This window comes from Oncorhynchus mykiss, unplaced genomic scaffold (genome assembly GCF_013265735.2).
Source record: "Oncorhynchus mykiss isolate Arlee unplaced genomic scaffold, USDA_OmykA_1.1 un_scaffold_169, whole genome shotgun sequence".
Taxonomy (NCBI): domain Eukaryota; kingdom Metazoa; phylum Chordata; class Actinopteri; order Salmoniformes; family Salmonidae; genus Oncorhynchus; species Oncorhynchus mykiss.
In genome coordinates this window covers 659,378-675,000 of record NW_023493669.1, presented here as the reverse complement: position 1 = coordinate 675,000, position 15,623 = coordinate 659,378, and the positions used below count along the sequence as shown (strand labels likewise).

The 15,623-nt window shown below is 40.8% G+C and overlaps 1 protein-coding gene across 1 annotated transcript in view; it reads right to left on the bottom strand.

The window, feature by feature from the left end:
* Window positions 1-11,492: 11,492 nt before the first annotated feature.
* LOC110515373 (fascin) overlaps window positions 11,493-15,623 on the bottom strand; it is a 31,083-nt gene continuing 26,952 nt past the window's right edge. The window contains exons 5-7 of the mRNA XM_036972518.1: window positions 12,743-12,864; window positions 12,334-12,504; window positions 11,493-11,841 (exon numbers count right to left, since the gene is read on the bottom strand). Coding sequence (XP_036828413.1) covers window positions 11,636-11,841; window positions 12,334-12,504; window positions 12,743-12,864 — 499 coding nt within the window. The 3' untranslated portion in view covers window positions 11,493-11,635. The remainder of the gene's footprint in view (window positions 11,842-12,333; window positions 12,505-12,742; window positions 12,865-15,623) is intronic.

Sequence of the window (15,623 nt, the reverse complement as noted above, 5' to 3'; positions counted from 1 at the left end):
TCATTGTTAGGATAGACGGTGGTATCATTGTTCCATTGTTAGGATAGAAGGTGGTATCATTGTTAGGATAGAAGGTGGCATCATTGGTAGGATAGAAGATGGTATCATTGTTCGGATAGAAGGTGGTATCATTGGTAGGATAGAAGGTGGTATCATTGTTAGGATAGAAGGTGGTATCATTGTTAGGATAGAAGGTGGTATCATTGTTCCATTGTTAGGATAGAAGGTGGTATCATTGTTAGGATAGAAGGTGGTATCATTTTTAGAATAGAAGGTGGTATCATTGTTAGGATAGAAGGTGGTATCATTGTTAGGTTAGAAGGTGGTATCATTGGTAGGATAGAAGGTGGTATCATTGGTAGGATAGAAGGTGGTATCATTGTTAGGTTAGAAGGTGGTATCATTGGTAGGATAGAAGGTGGTATCATTGGTAGGATAGAAGGTGGTATCATTGTTAGGATAGAAGGTGGTATCATTGGTAGGATAGAAGGTGGTATCATTGTTAGGATAGAAGGTGGTATCATTTTTAGGATAGAAGGTGGTATCATTGTTAGGATAGAAGGTGGTATCATTGTTAGGTTAGAAGGTGGTATCATTGTTAGGATAGAAGGTGGTATCATTGGTAGGATAGAAGGTGGTATCATTGTTAGGATAGAATATGGTATCATTGGTAGGATAGAAAGTGGTATCATTGGTAGGACAGACGGTGGTATCATTGTTCCATTGTTAGGATAGAAGGTGGTATCATTGTTAGGATAGAAGGATGTATCATTGGTAGGATAGAAGATGGTATCATTGTTAGGATAGAAGGTGGTATCATTGTTAGGATAGAAGGTGGTATCATTGTTCCATTGTTAGGATAGAAGGTGGTATCATTGTTAGGATAGTAGATGGTATCATTGGTAGGATAGAAGGTGTTATCATTGTTAGGATAGAAGGTGGTATCATTGTTGCATTGTTAGGATAGAAGGTGTTATCATTGTTCCATTGTTAGGATAGAAGGTGGTATCATTCATTGTTCCATTGTTAGGATAGAAGGTGGTATCATTGGTTCATTGTTAGGATAGAAGGATAGTCTCTGTCCTCCTCTCCATAGAAACTAAAACAGGTTACTGTGAACCTCCTATATCCTCTGTCGCTGTCCTCCTCTCAGTAGAAACTAAACCAGGTTACTGTGAACCTCCTCTGTCGCTGTCCTCCTCTCAGTAGAAACTAAACCAGGTTACTGTGAACCTCCTCTGTCGCTGTCCTCCTCTCAGTAGAAACTAAAACAGGTTACTGTGCACCTCCTATATCCCCTGTCTCTGTCCTCCTCTCAGTAGAAAGTAAAACAGGTTACTGTGAACCTCTGTCTCTGTCCTCCTTTCAGTAGAAACTAAACCAGGTTAATGTGAACCTCCTCTGTCTCTGTCCTCCTCTCTGTAGAAACTAAACCAGGTTACTGTGAACCTCCTATATCCTCTGTCTCTCTCCTCCTCTCAGTAGTAACTAAACCAGGTTACTGTGAACCTCCTCTGTCTCTGTCCTCTCAGTAGTAACTAAACCAGGTTACTGTGAACCTCCTCTGTCTCTGTCCTCCTCTCAGTAGTAACTAAACCAGGTTACTGTGAACCTCCTATATCCTCTGTCTCTGTCCTCCTCTCTGTAGAAACTAAACCAGGTTACTGTGAACCTCCTATATCCTCTGTCTCTGTCCTCCTCTCTGTAGTAACTAAACCAGGTTACTGTGAACCTCCTATATCCTCTGTCTCTGTCCTCCTCTCTGTAGAAACTAAACCAGGTTACTGTGAACCTCCTATATCCTCTGTCTCTGTCCTCCTCTCAGTAGTAACTAAACCAGGTTACTGTGAACCTCCTCTGTCTCTTTCCTCCTCTCTGTAGAAACTAAACCAGGTTACTGTGAACCTCCTATTTCCTGTGTCTCTGTCCTCCTCTCTGTAGTAACTAAACCAGGTTACTGTGAACCTCCTATATCCTCTGTCTCTGTCCTCCTCTCTGTAGAAACTAAACCAGGTTACTGTGAACCTCCTATATCCTCTGTCTCTGTCCTCCTCTCTGTAGTAACTAAACCAGGTTACTGTGAACCTCCTCTGTCGCTGTCCTCTTCTTAGTAGAAACTAAACCAGGTTACTGTGAACCTCCTATATCCTCTGTCGCTGTCCTCCTCTCAGTATAAACTAAACCAGGTTACTGTGAACCTCCTATATCCTCTGTCTCTGTCCTCCTCTCTGTAGAAACTAAACCAGGTTACTGTGAACATCCTATATCCTCTGTCGCTGTCCTCTTCTCAGTAGAAACTAAACCAGGTTACTGTGAACCTCCTATATCCTCTGTCTCTGTCCTCCTCTCAGTAGTAACTAAACCAGGTTACTGTGAACCTCCTATATCCTCTGTTTTAAGTGTACACTGGTGAAGAGACTGAGAGCATTGTGAACCTCCTATATCCTCTCATTGTGAAACAGAGAACAGGCAGCGTTCTGGGCTGACTGCTGCATTCCTTCATTCTGTAACTCATTGTTCTGCTGAGAGAGAGAAGAAAGGAGAAGAGAGGAGAGGAGCGACAGAGGAGAGGAGAGACAGAGGAGAGGAGAGGAGAGGAGAGGAGAGGAGAGGAGAGGAGAGGAGAGGAGGGAGGGAGAGGAGAGGAGAGACAGAGGAGAGGAGAGGAGAGGAGAGGAGAGGAGTGGAGAGGAGAGGAGAGGAGAGGAGAGGAGAGGAGAGGAGAGGAGAGGAGAGGAGAGGAGAGGAGAGGAGAGGAGAGAGTAAAGTCAACATTGTTCTGTTGTAGAGAGAAAAAACATATGACATCATTAAATCACTGGCAATATGTGCAGCATCAAAATTGGTAAGAAAATAACAGAATTCTTTAACCAGAGGCGGGGCCTTCGTCAGGGTTGCAATCTGAACCCTGCACTCTACAATATTTACATCAAAGAATGGGCCACTATTCTAGAAAGATCCTCAGCCCCTGGTGTTAGTCTCCACAATTCAGAGGTTATATGCCTGCTCTTCTCAGATGACCTATGCCTGCTGTCACCCACAGCACATGACCTACAGTAGAGTCTGGAACGTCTAGGGCAGGCCCTGGCAGTAAAACCACAAGAATACTTAAATAATGATTTTTCCAGAGAAGAACCAGATCTCAGGGAATTAGACCAAAGTTCTCAACTGGTACAAAACACAGAGTACCGCACACACTACAGTTACCTAGGGTTAAAAACAAGCTCAACTGGACACTACCTTGGTTTAAAAACAAGCTCATCTGGACACTACCTAGGGTTGAGAGAGAGAGAGAGAGAGAGAGAGAGAGAGAGAGAGAGAGAGAGAGAGAGAGAGAGAGAGAGAGAGAGAGAGAGAGAGAGAGAGAGAGAGAGAGAGAGAGAGAGAGAGAGAGAGAAATAAAGAGAAAGAGAGAGAGGGAGAGGGAGAGAGAGAGAGAGAGAGAGAGAGAGGGAGAGAGAGAGAGAGAGAAAGAAAGAGAGAGAGAGGGAGAGGTAGAGAGAGAGAAAAGGAGAAAGTCAAGTCAACATTGTTCTGTTGGAGAGACAGAGAGGAGAGAGAAAAAAGAGAGAATAGGAGAAAGTCAAGTCAACATTGTGCAAGGAACCTCTGTGTTTAGGTTGAGTAGAGAGCTGTGTGTCTACAGAGATCTGTCTGTCTTTAGAGCTGTGTGTCTACAGAGATCTGTCTGTCTTTAGAGCTGTGTGAACTGAGTGGGTGGTTAAGACTAAAGCTTACTGCCCTATTAGCTATGCTGTCATCTGGGGTGAAACTGAGCTATGCAACGCTAAGCTAACGAATGCTATGCTAATCCTCCAAACTGTGTCATAGGTTGAAGCTAAGCTAACGGCGGCTATGCTAATCCTCCAAACTGTGTTATAGGTTGAAGCTAAGCTAACGGAGGCTATGCTAATCCTCCAAACTGTGTTATAGGTTGAAGCTAAGCTAACGGAGGTTATGCTAATCCTCCAAACTGTGTTATAGGTTGAAGCTAAGCTAACGGAGGCTATGCTAATCCTCCCAGCTGTGATACTAATGACTAGCAGATTAGCGAGATAAGGATGTGTGTGTGTAGTGTTTGTCTCAGCTTTTCCACAGACCAACAGCTGGGAGTTGAGCTGTGGCGAGGTTGTCAAGACGATGATGGAGGCTTCCCAACATTCCAGAGAGGCGGGAGTAATAATCATGTGCTCCTGTCAATCATCTAGTCAGGAAGTTAAAAATAAGAAAATACAGGAGTTTCTCAGGGAACTTTTTACACTGTGAAGTTTTATTGGACTTTAAGTTGAAATACAAATGCAACATTATGAAAAGAAGAAAACCAAGCAAAGCACCGCCACAACCAATCGGATTTCCCCCTTTGTGCTCACGGGCCAATAGCAGCGCCCCGATATTAGACTACGCAGAGGTTCAGACAGGCGAGTGTTTCATCAATAAAGAGTTGTGCTCTTCGTCATCACAAAGACGTGTATTACATCACAGACACACATGGTTCAGATCATCACGTTTTCTCTAGAATCCTTATTAATGTCAACCTCCGAATCGCATCACAGCTGTGTGTTCTAGTCAGGGTGCATAGAGATCCCTGTAGCGTATTAGAATCTAGGCCAGACAGACACACAGGCATGGTTCTATGGTTCTAACCAGTTCTTAACTATGGTTCCATGGTTCTAGCCAGTTCTAACCAGTTCTCAACTATGGTTCCATGGTTCTAGCCAGTTCTAACCAGTTCTCAACTCTGGTTCCATGGTTCTAGCCAGTTCTAACCAGTTGTAAACTATGGTTATAGCCAGGTCTAACCAGTCGTAAACTCTGGTTCCATGGTTCTAGCCAGTTCTAACCAGTTGTAAACTATGGTTATAGCCAGGTCTAACCAGTCGTAAACTCTGCTTCCATGGTCCTAGCCAGTTCTAACCAGTTCTAAACTATGGTTCTAGCCAGTTCTAAACTCTGGTTCCATGGTTCTAGCCAGTTCTAACCAGTTCTCAACTATGGTTCTATGGTTCTAGCCAGTTCTAACCAGTTCTCAACTATAGTTCTATGGTTCTAACCAGTTCTAAACTCTGGTTCCATGGTTCTAGCCAGTTATTCTAATAATCATTATAGCCAGTTAGTGTGACTCAGTTAGACGCTGTTGGACTCCCCAGTTTAGCAGCCAGAGGAAGAGATGGTTTAGAAACATTATGGGTGTGTTCCAAATGGCATCCTTTTCCCTGTAATCCTCAACTCTGGCCCTGGGAAGACAGTTCTGCTACTTTTATTCATTGTTCCCCTATAATCAGGGCCTTATTTAGACCTGGGACAGCACGTGGGCGATTCCCCTCTAATCAGGGCCTGATTTAGACCTGGGACAACACGTGGGTGATTCCCCTCTCATCAGGGCCTGATTTAGATCTGGGACAACACGTGGGTGATTCCCCTCTAATCTGGGCCTGATTTAGACCTGGGACAACACGTGGGTGATTCCCCTCTAATCTGGGCCTGATTTAGACCTGGGACAACACGTGGGCGATTCCCCTCTAATCTGGGCCTGATTTAGACCTGGGACAACACGTGGGTGATTCTCCTCTAATCTGGGCCTGATTTAGACCTGTGACAACACTTGGGTGATTCCCCTATAATCAGGGATCTGGGATCCCCAGCCTTTGTCTCTGAGATGGTTTAAGAGTTCAGACAGATGAGAAATGTCTTGTCTCTGAGATGGTTTAAGAGTTCAGACAGATGAGAAACGTCTTGTCTCTGAGATGATTTAACAGTTCAGACAGATGAGAAACGTCTTGTCTCTGAGATGGTTACGAGTTCAGCCAGATGAGAAACGTCTTGTCTCTGAGATGGTTAAGAGTTCAGACAGATGAGAAACGTCTTGTCTCTGAGATGATTAAGAGTTCAGACAGATGAGAAACATTCAGTCTCTGAGATGGTTAAGAGTTCAGACAGATGAGGAACGTCTTGTCTCTGAGAGGGTTAAGAGTTCAGACAGATGAGGACCGTTCAGTCTCTGAGATGGTTAAGAGTTCAGACAGATGAGGAACGTCTTGTCTCTGAGATGGTTAAGAGTTCAGACAGATGAGGAACGTTCTGTCTCTGAGATGGTTAAGAGTTCAGACAGATGAGAAACGTTCTGTCTCTGAGATGGTTAAGAGTTCAGACAGATGAGAAATGTCTTGTCTCTGAGATGGTTTAAGAGTTCAGACAGATGAGAAACGTCTTGTCTCTGAGATGGTTAAGAGTTCAGACAGATGAGGAACGTTCAGTCTTTGAGATGGTTAAGAGTTCAGACAGATGAGAAACGTCTGGTCTCTGAGATGGTTAAGAGTTCAGACAGATGAGGAACGTTCTGTCTCTGTTTTCAGATCCCAGCTGACTCATTTAAGGCAGAGAGTGAACCTATAGCATTCCAGATGTGATCATTTCCAGTTTGGGGTCTCCAGTATTAGCCACATATAGCCCCTATATGTAGCCCCATATACAGCCGTATAGGCCCAGGGACATTAGGAAACTATAGTGCCCTTGATACAACATATACAGCCGTATAGGCCCAGGGACATTAGGAAACTATAGTGCCCTTGATACAACATATACATCCGTATAGGCCCAGGGACATTAGGAAACTATAGTGCCCTTGATACAACGTATACAGCCGTATAGGCCCAGGGACATTAGGAAACTATAGTGCCCTTGATACAACAGAGCCAAATTATAATGTGGCACTATGTGTGCATATTGATGTTTTGATGTTTGAGTGTTAACTATGAGTGTTAACTGTAAAGTGTGAGTGAGAACTGTAAAGTGTGAGTGTTAACTGTAAAGTGTGAGTGTTAACTGTAAAGTGTGAGTGTTAACTGTAAACTGTAAAGTATATAACTGTAAAGTGTGAGTGTTAACTGTAAAGTGTGAGTGTTAACTGTAAAGTATATAACTGTAAAGTGTGAGTGTTAACTGTAAAGTGTATAACTGTAAATGTTGAGTGTTAACTGTAAAGTGTGAGTGGTAACTGTAAAGTGTATAACTGTAAAGTGTGAGTGTTAACTGTAAAGTGTATAACTGTAAAGTTTGAGTGTTAACTGTAAAGTATGAGTGGTAACTGTAAAGTGTATAACTGTGAAGTTTATAACTGTAAAGTATGAATGTTAACTGTAAAGTGTGAGTGGTAACTGTAAAGTGTATAACTGTGAAGTTTATAACTGTAAAGTATGAATGTTAACTGTAAAGTGTGAGTGTTAACTGTAAAGTGTGAATGTTAACTGTAAAATGTGAGTGTTAACTGCAAAGTGTATAACTGTAAAGTGTATAACTGTAAAGTGTGAGTGTTAACTGTAAAGTGTATAACTGTAAAGTGTATAACTGTAAAGTGTATAACTGTAAAGTGTAAGTGTATAACTGTAAAGTGTATAACTGTAAAGTTCGAGTGTTAACTTTAAAATGTATAACTGTAAAGTGTATAACTGTAAAGTGTAAGTGTATAACTGTAAAGTGTATAACTGTACAGTTTGAGTGTTAACTTTAAAATGTATAACTGTAAAGTATGAGTGTTAACTGTAAAGTGTGAGTGTTAACTGTAAAGTTTGAGTGTTAACTGTAAAGTGTATAACTGTAAATTTTATGACTGTAAAGTATGAATGTTAACTGTAAAGTGTGAGTGTTAACTCTAAAGTGTGAATGTTAACTGTAAAGTGTATAACTGTAAAGTGTATAACTGTAAAGTGTGAGTGTTAACTTTAAAGTGTATAATTGTAAGGTTTGAGTGTTAACTGTAAAGTGTAAGTGTTAACTGTAAAGTGTATAACTGTAAAGTTTATAACAGTAAAGTGTGAATGTTAACTGTAAAGTGTATACCTGTAAAGTTTGAGTGTTAACTGTAAAGTATATAACTGTAAAGTGTATAACTGTAAAGTGTGTAACTGTAAAGTGTGAGTGTTAACTGTACAGTGTACAACTGTAAAGTGTATAACTGTAAAGTGTATAACTGTAAAGTGTATAACTGTAAAGTATATAACTGTAAAGTGTATAACTGTAAAGTGTATAACTGTAAAGTGTGTAACTGTAAAGTGTGAGTGTTAACTGTACAGTGTACAACTGTAAAGTGTATAACTGTAAAGTATATAACTGTAATGTGTATAACTGTAAAGTGTGAGTATTTTCATTTTGAAATAGAATTTTACAATAACAACATGCGTAAACAAAGACCATAAACAGACCACTAATGTTACCAAAACATCAATGACATCACACCTGCTCAGACCCACATGTTCCCACTGTTACTGTACACATCACATATGTCTCCCCCCCTCATCCGTCCTCCCCAGGAAGGTGCCGGTACTTGTAGAACTCTATGAAATATGACCTCAAATGGCACTGTAGAATGTTTCTCCGTAGCCCACACGTTTTCAATATTTAAATAAACATTAGGATTCATCCACTGTTGAATGTTTCTCCGTAGCCCACACGTTTTCAATATTTATATAAACATTAGGATTCATCCACTGTTGTAATGATGTATGATCATGTGATTTCCAGTTTTTTTTAAGTCAAAGTTTTTTTTCTAAATCATTGACGAGTAAAATATTCCTCCCCCCTCCCAATTGGGTCTCTCATTACACCCCTCATATGTCATGTCTTGAAATATACAGACAGACGGATTTAATATTAAGTTTACATTGTAACACTTCTGACAGCCAACGTTCCAACTCCGCCCGTATCTTTATGACATCATAACATTCCCAGAATGCATGGATTATTGAGTCATGGTTAGTTTTACACTGAAGACGTGACTCTGCCGTTTGTGCTGTACAAGTTGTGCATTTTGTCTCTTGCATCTCTCTTAGAAAAACAACTATAAACTATTGGAACCAAGACTTAAAAATAACTGATGTTGGCACAAGATGGAGGGAAAGTTGGAGCACAACTAAATGAAAGTTATAGAAAATATAAACATAATCCAGTATAAACTAATGTATAGAATGTATTGGCTCTCTGCAAGGTTTAGTACACTACCGGTCAAAGGTGTCACACCTACTCATTCAAGGGGGTTTTCTTTATTTTTACTATTTTTTACATTGTAGAATAATAGTGAAGACAACAAAACTATGAAATAACATATGGAATCATGTAGTAACCAAAAAAGTGTTAAACACATCAAAATATATTTTATATTTGAGATTCTTAAAATACCCCCCCCCACCACCCTTTGCCTTGATGACAGCTTTGCACAATCTTGGCAGTCTCTCAACCAGCTTCATGAGGTAGTCACCTGGAATTAATTTCAATTAACAGGTGTGCCTTGTTAAATGTTAATTTGTGGAATTTCTTTTCTTCTTAATGTGTTTGAGCCAATCAGTTGTGTTGTGACAACGTAGGGGTGGTATACATAAGATATCCCTATTTGGTAAAAGACCAAGTCCATATTATGGCAAGAACAGCTCAAATAAGCAAAGAGAAACGACAGTCCATCATTACTTTAAGACATGAAGGTCAGTCAATCCGGAACATTTCAAGACCATTGAAAGTTTCTTCAAGTGCAGTCGCAAAAACCATCAAGCGCTATGATGAAACTGTCTCTCATGAGGACCGCCACAGGAAAGGAAGACCCAGAGTTACCTCTGCTGCAGTGGATAACTTAATTAGTTACCAGCCTCAGAAATTACAGCCCAAATAAATGCTTCACGCAGTTCAAGTAACAGACACATCTCAACATCAACTGTTCGGAGGAGACTGAGTGAACCCTAACCCGTAACTGGTGGAAATATGTCCTTTGGTCTGGAGTCCAAATTGGAAAATGTTTGTCTTTGTGAGACACTGTGTGGGAGAACTAATAATCTCTGCATGTGTGGTTCCCACCGTGAAGCATGGAGGAGGAGGTGTGATGGTGTGGGGATGCTTTGCTAGTGACACTGTCTGTGATTTATTTAGAATTCAATGCACACTTAACCAGCATGGCTACCACAGCATTCTGCAGCGATACGCCATCCCATCTGGTTTGGGCTTAGTGGGACAATCATTTGTTTTTCAACAGGACAATGACCCAACACACCTCCAGGCTGTGTAAAGGCTAATTTACAAAGGAGAGTGATGGAGTGCTGCATCAAATGACCTGGCCTCCACAATCCCACTACCTCAACAAAATGTAGATGATTTGGGATGAGTCGGACAGCAGAGTGAAGGAAAAGCAGCCAACAAGTGCTCAACATATGTTGAAAGGTATTCCAGGTGAAGTTGGTTGAGAGAATGCCAAGAGTGTGCAAAGCTGTCATCAAGGCAAAAAGGTGGCTACTTTGAAGAATCTCAAATATAAAATATATTTTGATTTGTTTAACACTTTTTTGGTTACTACATGATTCCATGTAGTAATTCCATAGTTTTGTTGTCTTCACTATTATCCCACAATGTAGAAAATAGTACAAAATAATATAGGAAAAACCCTTGAATGAGTAGATGTGTCCAAACGTTTGACCAGTAGTGTATATCTTACCTATCATATGAACATCATTTTCTGACTCAAATAAGATTCTCTAATTTGAAAATATTTAAAATCGACATTTGGTGATATAAACTTTTTTTTTTTAAAGTTGCATGTTTAAATTGTAATTGCTTCTGTCATGAAAATGCCTTTAGTTTTCCATGTGGATCAACACGTGAATTGTGAAAGGACTGTTCCATAGTGTTGTGTTTCTAGGGACTGATATTTGGTTCTTGTAGATTCCGTTTCATTTTCTTCCATTTTGTTTATAGTGTTCTAAACTATGACGTTGTTAATGTTCGTATCTTTGTCCTCTGAAAACAGACAGGTTAAAAGATGTGCATCTTCATTATGGACCCATGGTTCCTCTTTAGTGCATTTAACTACATGTCACAAGTAAAAACCCTGGGTGGTGAGCTGATACAAGTCCCTGTCTGGAAGGGTAAAACCACCCTCAGACTCAGGAAGGTTAAAACCACCCTCAGACTCAGGAAGGTTGAAACCACCCTCAGACTCAGGAAGGTTAAAACCACCCTCAGACTCAGGAAGGTTAAAACCACCCTCAGACTCAGGAAGGTTAAAACCACCCTCAGACTCAGGAAGGGTAAAACCACCCTCAGACTCAGGAAGGTTAAAACCACCCTCAGACTCAGGAAGGTTAAAACCACCCTCAGACTCAGGAAGGTTGAAACCACCCTCAGACTCAGGAAGGTTAAAACCACCCTCAGACTCAGGAAGGGTAAAACCACCCTCAGACTCAGGAAGGTTAAAACCACCCTCAGACTCAGGAAGGTTAAAACCACCCTCAGACTCTGGAAGGTTAAAACCACCCTCAGACTCTGGAAGGTTAAAACCACCCTCAGACTCAGGAAGGTTAAAACCACCCTCAGACTCAGGAAGGTTAAAACCACCCTCAGACTCAGGAAGGTCTGAAACCACCCTCAGACTCAGGAAGGTCTGAAACCACCCTCAGACTCAGGAAGGTCTGAAACCACCCTCAGACTCAGGAAGGTCTGAAACCACCCTCAGACTCTGGAAGGTCTGAAACGTTCCTTTTTATTCTATACATTCTATTTGCCCATATAAAGTCATAACAGACGGAGTATACTTATTTAAAGGATTTCTACAGTGGGGTAATTGATGTTACCCAGAATGATGTATGGTAACTTTATAGGGTGGTCAGTACTCCCACAGTGTTGCATTGTCCAACCCCTCAGCGTTGGCCTTCAGAACCCCAGCGTGATCTCCTTTAAGGTACCGTCCCCCCGGCGCTCGCACCGCCATCTTGTTGTAGTCACACAGCTCAAACAGGAAGTAGGTGGGCGTGTCCCCGCTGCACACCACTGCGGACTCCTCCCCAACGCACCAGAACTTCCCCTGTGAATCTAGAGAGGAGGGAGAACAGAGATTTATTGTAGATTATATCAAAACATGAGGAACACCTTTCCTAATATTGAGTTGCATCCCCTTTTTGTTTTCAGAACAGCCTCAGTTTGGAGCGGAAGATCGTTCCCCCTGTGAGCGCGGAGTGGTTTTTAGCCCGAGCAGTAGGAGGGGACATGGAGCGATGGAGCAGTTTATGAGCAATGAAGTCACATGATCTGCCTCGGCACTGGAATTATAGGGTTACTAGGGTTACTACACCCCAAAATAAAATATTTATCAAAAACAAATCCAGACCTTGAAAGTTACTGATGTGATTTAAGCGTTGTTGTGGACTTAGAACATCAAATTACGTTTTTTTTTTTTTTCCTTTACAAAAAAGTGTGATTTTGAGAACGAAAACTAGAAAAAGGGAAAACGGAAACCTGGAAAAACAAAGAAGAAAACGGAATTTGGGAGACTCCATCGGGCCCTGTGTAGGTGTGTCTGTGTACCTCGGAGGCTGTAGGCTCCGTCTTTAAACTCCAGCTGGAAGACGTCGTAGGAGGAGCGGTTAGAATCCAGCATTCCCGTGCCAACCTTACGACAGCCAATGAAACCGTGTTCTCCACGGAGGACTATGATTGGCCGATTGATCAGCTTCATCAGGAACTGCTCCGCCTCCCCTGGAGACAAAACAAGGAAACGGATCAAACACGGATTGATTAGCTGATCGTTTGATAAGTTAATGAATAGGTTTCTGCCTCGATCAGTTAGTTGATTGATTGTTTAATTGACAGATATTTCAATAATAAGGAAAACTGACGCAACTCTGCCAACGATAAGATTCACTGGCCGCTGCGGCCATAGTTACAGCACGTATCGTCACGGTTACGGTAACGGTATCCACGGTGACAGACTAACCTGCGTTGTCGACGGTAGCAGCTAGCTGTCCGTTCCTCTTGGCGGCAACGTATTTCCCATTAGAGGCTTTGAGAGAAACCTTCCCCTCGTACCACTCCAGATCAAAATGACTGTTAGAGGACCTACACACACGCACGCACGCACACGCACACACGCACACGCACACCACACACACACGCACACACACACGCACACACACACGCACGCACACACACACAGACGCACACACACACACACACACACACACGCACACACACAGACACACACACATACACAGACGCACACACACACACACACGCACACACACAGACGCGCACACACACACACACACACACACAACACACACACACACACGCACGCACGCACACACACACGCACACACACAAACACGCACGCACGCAAACACAGTTAAAATAACATATTTCATTAAAAGGTTCTGAGTCGCAAGTAGAGTGTGTGTGTGAGTGTGTGTGTGTGTGTGTAGTGTAGTGTGTATAGTGTGTGTAGTGGATTACTTGCTGTGTGCAGTGTCTATAGTGTAGTGTTTATAGTGTGTATAGTGTATAGTGTGTGTAATGTGTAGTGTATAGTGTGTATAGTGTGTATAATGTGTAGTGTGTATGGTGTATAGTGTGTATAGTGTGTAGTGTGTATGGTGTATAGTGTGTATAGTGTGTAGTGTGTAAAGTGTGTATAGTGTGTATAGTGTGTATAGTGTGTAGTGTGTATAATGTGTAGTGTGTATAGTGTGTATAGTGTGTATAGTGTGTAGTGTGTAAAGTGTGTATAGTGTGTATAGTGTGTATAGTGTGTAGTGTGTATAATGTGTGTAGTGTGTATAGTGTGTAGTATGTATAGTGTGTAGTGTGTAGTGTGTATAGTGTGTATAGTGTGTAGTGTGTATAATGTGTGTAGTGTGTATAGTGTGTAGTATGTATAGTGTGTAGTGTGTATAGTGTGTGTAGTGTATATAGTGTGTATAGTGTGTATAGTGTGTATAGTGTGTATAGTGTGTGTGCGTCTGTGTATGTGTGTGTAGTGTGTGTAGTGTGTATAGTGTGTAGTGTGTATAGTGTGTGTAGTGTATAGTGTGTATAGTGTGTGTAGTGTATAGTGTGTGTAGTGTATAGTGTGTATAATGTGAATAGTGTGTATAGTGTGTATAGTGTGTATAGTGTGTAGTGTATTGTGTGTATAGTGTGTATAGTGTATAGTGTGTATAGTGTGTAGTGTTTAGTGTGTATAGTGTGTATAGTGTGTAGTGTGTATAGTGTGTATAGTGTGTATAGTGTATAGTGTGTATAGTGTATAGTGTATAGTGTGTAGTGTCTATAGTGTGTAGTGTGTATAGTGTGTATAGTGTAGAGTGTGTAGTGTGGATAGTGTATAGTGCGTATAGTGTATAGTGTGTATAGTGTATAGTGTGTATATTGTGTATAGTGTGTGTAGTGTGTATAGTGTGTATAGTGTGTATAGTGTGTGTAGTGTATAGTGTGTAGTGTCTATAGTGTGTAGTGTGTATAGTGTGTATAGTGTAGAGTGTGTAGTGTGGATAGTGTATAGTGCGTATAGTGTATAGTGTGTATAGTGTATAGTGTGTATATTGTGTATAGTGTGTGTAGTGTGTATAGTGTGTATAGTGTGTATAGTGTGTGTAGTGTATAGTGTGTATAGTGTGTATAGTGTGTATAGTGTGTTTAGCGTATAGTGTGTATAGTGTGTATAGTGTATAGTGTGTGTAGTGTGTAGTGTGTATAGTGTGTATAGTGTGTAGTGTATAGTGTGTGTAGTGTATAGTGTGTATAGTGTGTATAGTGTATATAGTGTGTATAGGGTGTATAGTGTGTATAGTGTGTATAGTGTGTGTAGTGTATAGTGTGTGTAGTGTATAGTGTGTATAATGTGAATAGTGTGTATAGTGTGTATAGTGTGTATAGTGTGTATAGTGTGTATAGTGTGTATAGTGTGTGTAGTGTGTATAGTGTGTATAGTGTGTATAGTGTGTGTAGTGTATAGTGTATAGTGTGTATAGTGTATAGTGTGTGTAGTGTATAGTGTGTATAATGTGAATAGTGTGTGTAGTGTATAGTGTGTATAGTGTGTATAGTGTGTATAGTGTGTATAGTGTGTTTAGCGTATAGTGTGTATAGTGTGTATAGTGTGTATAGTGTGTGTAGTGTATAGTGTATAGTGTGTATAGTGTGTATAGTGTGTATAGTGTGTTTAGCGTATAGTGTGTATAGTGTGTATAGTGTATAGTGTGTGTAGTGTATAGTGTGTATAATGTGAATAGTGTGTGTAGTGTATAGTGTGTATAGTGTGTAGTGTGTATAGTGTGTATAGTGTGCAGTGTATAGTGTGTGTAGTGTATAGTGTGTATAGTGTGTATAGTGTGTATAGTGTATATAGTGTGTATAGGGTGTAGTGTATAGTGTGTGTAGTGTATAGTGTATATAGTGTGTATAGTGTGTATAGTGTATATAGTGTGTATAGTGTGTATAGTGTGTATAGTGTGTGTAGTGTATAGTGTGTATAGTGTGTGTAGTGTATAGTGTGTATAATGTGAATAGTGTGTATAGTGTGTGTAGTGTGTATAGTGTATAGTGTGTATAGTGTGTATAGTGTATAGTGTGTATAATGTGAATAGTGTGTATAGTGTGTATAGTGTGTATAGTGTGTATAGTGTGTAGTGTATAGAGTATATAATGTGAATAGTGTGTATAGTGTGTATAGTGTGTATAGTGTGTATAGTGTGTAGTGTGTATAGTGTATAGTGTGTATAGTGTGTGTAGTGTATAGTGTGTATAGTGTGTGTAGTGTATAGTGTGTATAATGTGAATAGTGTGTATAGTGTGTATAGTGTGTATAGTGTGTATAGTGT